The 6,057-nt window shown below is 38.4% G+C and overlaps 1 protein-coding gene across 1 annotated transcript in view; it reads right to left on the minus strand.

Annotated features, from left to right (window-relative positions):
* The window catches only part of MRC1 (mannose receptor, C type 1), a 120,483-nt gene extending 119,680 nt beyond the window's left edge, over positions 1-803 (minus strand). The window contains exon 1 of the mRNA XM_012660897.1: positions 618-803. Coding sequence (XP_012516351.1) covers positions 618-678 — 61 coding nt within the window. The 5' untranslated portion in view covers positions 679-803. The remainder of the gene's footprint in view (positions 1-617) is intronic.
* Positions 804-6,057: the final 5,254 nt, after the last annotated feature.

The following is a 6,057-nucleotide window of genomic DNA, read 5'->3' on the forward strand; positions in this document are numbered from 1 at the left end:
AAAAAAAAAAAAAAAAAAACCCAGGAATGAATCTGCTTATGTAGCAGTTTGAACAATTTAGAATACAGATAAGGGTGAACTTTCTAGCAATAAAAAAAACATGATTAAAATGGTTCACAGAGAAAGTTGAGCGTGAAAATCTGCATGGAATTGCTTTCGAAGGGATGATCTGGGATCCTATCCTTGGAAGTAGGATGGGGGAGACACCATGCCGTCCTCCTTTCGGCCAAAGACACTCAGAAGGTATTTTGTTGTTGGGGAGGTAGATAGGAATATTGGGAATCGGAAGCTAGAATGAGCAAGCCACAGAGCAGGAAATCCCTGCAGGAATGAAAGGGGGAAGGAGCAATGCGAAACGGCAGAAGTCAGAAAGTTCTGTGGGGCTCTGGGCCAAGCAACACCTGAGGCCAGAGAAGCAGCCTCCTCCCTCCCCCAGCTCCCAGCTTCCAGGCCTGGCCACCAGATGAAAGCAACTTGGCCCTGGCGTGCATGGTGCAGGGGCGGGGGCTGCCCTCCACGTCCAGGTGTTGGAAGGAATCCATTACCATGAACCCAGAAGAGGAAGGGGTGGCAGAGGCCCCCCAAGTCCGAAGGCCCCTGCCTCAGAGCAGACTTACCCAAGAGCTGCACAGCACCCGGAATGACAGAGACAAAAACCAGGAGCAGGGCCAGCCTCATGGCCCACGGCTTATCCTTCTCTTCCACGGATGGAGAGGAGTGTGGGACAGAAACAAAACTGCCAGGGCGCCTGACTGCCCCCGCCACCACCTAGCCTGAGCTCCCAGAGCTGCCCTGATGAAAAGAAGCTCAGAGGAAGCAGTCCCTTTTAAAGGGCTCTTGAATTTAGGGAAAACCTCCAATAAGTAGATATCCTGTCACATGAGGGTAGTTGGAAAAACAGGAATTCAAAGTTACAACTTTGCTTTGTAAGCTAACTTCTGAGAAGAGCGGGCACAGAGGAAGAGGAGCCAGGGACACGTGGAGGAGAGAGAGACGGGGCGGGCGGTGGGGAGAGAGGGCGATGGTGAGGCGTGCGGAGCCAGGCTGGCCTGCTGGGGAGGGGAGAAGTGAAACAGCCCCGGCCCTCCCAGCCTGCGCCGTGGGGCAGGGTGGGGACCAGGCAGCAGGCCACTACCTGGGCCGGAAAACTGAGCTTCCGCAGCTGAGTCAGGGGTCCCTCAGCAGACAACCTCCACTGTAAAGGGACAGCAGCAGCAGGCACGAAACAGGACAGTTTCATGCTGGAAACATTGAAGAGTTGAAAGCTGATCCCTCTCATTCTCCATAGTCAGTGCTTAGCCTTTTATTTTATTTTTTTCCTTAAAGCTTCAAAAGAAATAGTTCACATGGAGCTTTGCTCCTCGAGCTAGAAGAAAAATCAAAGAGAAGCAAAACCTAAGAGGGAGTCTCAGTAAGGCCAGGAAGGAGAAAGTTCTAGAAGCCTGTCTCTAGAACGTTCTCTAGAAAGCCAGAGAGAACAATGCCAAAGGATTTGCAAGAAAGCCTTGCTGCCCGGCCTCAGCCGCTGTGGTCGTCTCCAAGTTCGGAAGGGTTCTCTTGCTAGAAGAAGAAAATCTGATTGTTTGGTCAAAAGATGTATTAATATATTCATCTCATGGCAAGGGAAAATCTTTCTTAGAATAAAACAAGTTAATAGATCTTTTCTTACATACAAAACAACCCCCCACGCATCTATTTTATTGTTTTTCAGAAGTAAAGCATGAATCAAGAACATTTTGAAGCAGAAACTAATGATTAGATAGCCATATCGTCACAAGAGTGTGGGAAATGTTAGTAATGCCAAAGGAAGCTGCTGGAAACACTGTATTTTTTAAAATTGTAAATGAATAGTTTATCTTCACATGGGAAGCTCCAACATTCACCATCTTTGTGAAAAAAGTTATAAACTTTGTTTCCTAATAAAAGTGTGATATACGAGGGCTTTCCGGAAAGTATCCAGCCATTGTTAATATAATGAGAACGGTTACACGGCTGGATACTTTCCAGAAAGCCCTCATAGTTTTCTTACTGCTTTTCTTTAACATTCTAAATCTAAGATTATTCCGACAGGGGGAAAACGATGGTGAAAATGCAGGACAGAGGACCGATGTTTCTTTTTCATTAAGCTAATGCTTGACTGACAAAAAAGTTGGTTGCAGAACAGAACAGATAAAAATGTTCCTAAGACATTGTTTCACTGATTTGTCATTGAAAAAATATTTTAAATGGGTCAGTTGTGGCTTTTAAATGTAAACAAATCATATACAAAAAGTTTCTGCCTGATTTAGATTTACACAGACTTCAGAAGCAAGTAAAATTTAATTGAATTATCTCCACAATCACATTCAAGATTTATTTTTTAATTACAAAAGTGTGTCATATCACATTTGTGCAATTAAAAATCAGGATCAGTAGTAAAATCTGTGGCTTTGAAACAAAGTGAAGCCAACTGTCCCACAAAGAATTTACCCCAAGATCCTGACTTTATTGAAACAAAGAGTTATCAGGCTGGAAGAAGTGACCAGGGCAGATGAGAAATACAGCTCTTGCGGGAGGGACATCACGGAAGACGGCAGAGTAGGAAGCTCTAGTAATCTATCCCTTCACCTAAATAACCACTGAACAGGCAGGAACTGTCTGAAGTAATCATGGATGATCTTGACTTATGATGGGAGTTGGGTCCTGATAAACCCCATCATAAGTCGAAAATATGGTAAGTCAAAAATGCATTTAATACACCTAACCAGACGAACATCACAGCTTAGCCTAGCCTAACTTAAATGTGCTCAAAACACTTATATTAGCCTAACATTGGGCAAAATCATCTAACACAGAGGCTATTTTATAATAAAGTATTGAATACTTCACGTACTTTATTGAATACTGTACTGAAAGTGAAAAACAGAATTATTATATGGGTACTGGAAGTAGGGTTTCTACTGAATGTGTATTGCTTTCACACCATCACAAAGTCAAAAAATCTTAAGTCCAACCATCCTAAGTCAGGAATCTATATATTGGAACTCTAGAGTCTCATCAAAACCTTGGAGCGTCCAGGGGAGACCTTCATAAAATGGAGGGTAAATTTCAGTGAATTTCAGCCTTTCACATATGGCAGTGGTTACCATTGTCCATCCCTCAGGCCTGTGTCGGGCAGCTACAATGGCAGCAGCCCGCATTTCTGGTGTGGCTTGCTGGAGCCAGGGTGGGCAAAAAGGCCCTTGTCCTCCAAATATCAGGATTGTATGTTCTGAAGGCTGATTGGTACTTTTGATGGCTTCCACCACTTCACATAGTACTGGAAGTTCTGGCTGGAGCAATTAGGCAAGAAAAAAAAATTAAAAGCATCCAAATTGGAAAAGAGATGAAATTATCTCTGTCCACAGATGCCATGGTTTAAGTCCTAACGCTTCCAAAAAGATCGGCAGAGTTAATAAATTCAACAAAGTTGCAGAACACAAAATCAAAACACAAAAATCAGTTGTATTTTGATAAAAGGAAATTAAGAAAGCAATTCCATTTATAATAAGATCAAAAAGAATAAAATACTTAGGAATAAATTTAATAGGCAGAAGACTTGTATACTGAAAACTACAAAACATTGCTGAAAGAAATTAAAGAAGACCTAAATAAATGGAAAGATACCCTGTGTTCATGGAATGCAAGGTTTAATATTGTTAAGATGACAATATTACTCAAAACAATCTATAAATTTATGCAATCACTATCAAAATCCCAATTTTTTTTTTTTGCAGAAATAGAAAACCCCATCCAAATTCACATGGAATCTCAAGATAAAACAATCTTGAAAAAGAACAAAGCTGGAAGACTCGTATTTCCTGATTTCAAAACTTATTGCAAAATGACAGTAATCTAACCAGTGTGGGACTAGCATAACAATAGACATATAACCAATAGAACAGAATAGAAAGCCCAGAAATAAATCCTCACATATGTGGTCAATTGGTTTCCAACAAGATGCCAAGACCATTCAATGAGGAAAGGACAGTGTTTTCAACAAATGGTGCTGGGAAAACTGGCCACCCACATGCAAAAGAATTAAGTTGAACTCTTACCTTACATCATACACAAAAATCAACCCAAAATGGATCAAATATCTAAACATAAGAGCTAAAACTATAAAACTCTTCAAAGAAAACATCAGGAAAAATCTTCATGACATTGGATTTCTTAGATATGATACCAAAAGCACAGGTAATGAAAGAAAAAAACAAGTAAGGCTTTATCAAAATTAAAAATTTTTATGCATCAAAAGACACTATTTAGAAAGCAAAAAGACAACACACAAAATAGGGAGAAATATTTGTAAATCATATATCTATAAAGGATTAATATCTAGAATATATAAAGAATTATAACTCAACAACCACAATAACAAAACCAATTAAAAAATAGTCAGTGGACCTGAATAGGCATTTCTCCAAAGAAGATAAACAAATGACCAATAAGGACATGTAAAGATACTCATTAGTCATTAGTCATTAGGGAAATGCAAATCAAAATTACAATGAGATGTCACCTCATGCCCCAAAGGATGGTACTATCGAAAAAATAGATAGACTGTAACAAATGTTGATGAAAATCTGGAGAAATTGGAACCCCTGGGCATTGCCAGTGGCGATGTAAAATGGTGTAGTCAGTGTGGAAAACAGTTTGGCAGTTCCTCACAAATTTAAATATAGAACTATTATATATGATCCAGCAATTCTCTTTCTAGGTATATATCCCAAAGAATTGAAAACAGGGCCTTGAGCAGATATTTACACACTAATGTTTAAAGTATTATTTACAATAGCCTAAGAAGAGAAGCAACTCAGGTGTCTATTTGGCAGATGAAAAAACAAAATGTGGTATATACATACAATGGAATATTATATAGCCACAAAAAGGCGTTCTGATACCTTCTACAACATGTACAACTTTTAAACATTATGCTAAGTGAAATAAGCCAAACACAAATGGAAAAATATTATTATTCCACCTATATGAGGTACATAGAAGAGGCAAATTCATAGAGACAGAAAGAAGAAACCCTATCAGGAGTGGGGAGCTAAGGGCTGGGAGAGAATGAAGAGTTATTGTTTAATGGGCACAGAACTTCTATTAATATTTTGGATGATGAAAGGTTCTGAAAATAGAAATTGATGATAGTTACACAACATGGTGAATATATTTAAAGCCACTGAATCGTACAGTTAAAAATCTGGTAAATTTTGTAATGTACATTTTACCGCAATTTTTAAAAAAATCCAACTCTTGCCACCTTCCTTATACCCTTCCACTAAGTTTCAGTTTTGATTTCTGGTTAGCTATTGATGATGGTGGTTGTTTTTAACTAGCCCTTTCTTCAAGCTAAAATATTTTTAAAAATCCTCATTTTTTACTGGAGAGACAATTGCTGAACTATTTCATTTCCTCCTAAAAAGTCTTTCTCAAACATCAGTTGCTTCATACCTACTCAATTTCATATAAGATGAACTTAGTGTCTGCTTTGCACTGAAATAGTTTCAAGAAAATTGCTCAACAAATTCTTTGGTAATCTGTTATATCATTTCTCACAGATAAAGCTGGTAACCCATTTGGAAATTCGTTGGTTTTTTTTCTCCAGTAAGCCTATCTTTTAATGGATAAATTTACTCAAATGTTATCGAGATAATTCCTATTCAGCCAGAAGGAAAAAGAATATATAACGATGTGGTTAAGTAAAAATTGTAAAAACTTAGAAGATGGAACACTATATTTTATGTTCTTATTCATCACCTTTTCCAATCCTTACCGAAACTTAGCAAAACACCAATAATGCATTTTCAGTTTAATAGAAAACAATTACATTATAGCATCAAATTTCTTTGTATTCGATTATTTATATAAAACTTGGCTTTAATTATAATTGTCTTCAGATAGCTTATTTATATTTATTGTAATCTACACTATATGTATACAGACTATTTGAAGGCCCTGTAAACTTTAGAGTTCTGTAACCAATGCTTTGTTTAGTTTGGTTTGGTTTGGTTTGGCATGGCACACATCTTTATA

The sequence above is a fragment of the Propithecus coquereli genome, unplaced genomic scaffold (assembly GCF_000956105.1).
Source record: "Propithecus coquereli isolate 6110/MARCELLA unplaced genomic scaffold, Pcoq_1.0 Scaffold69, whole genome shotgun sequence".
In the NCBI taxonomy this organism is placed as follows: domain Eukaryota; kingdom Metazoa; phylum Chordata; class Mammalia; order Primates; family Indriidae; genus Propithecus; species Propithecus coquereli.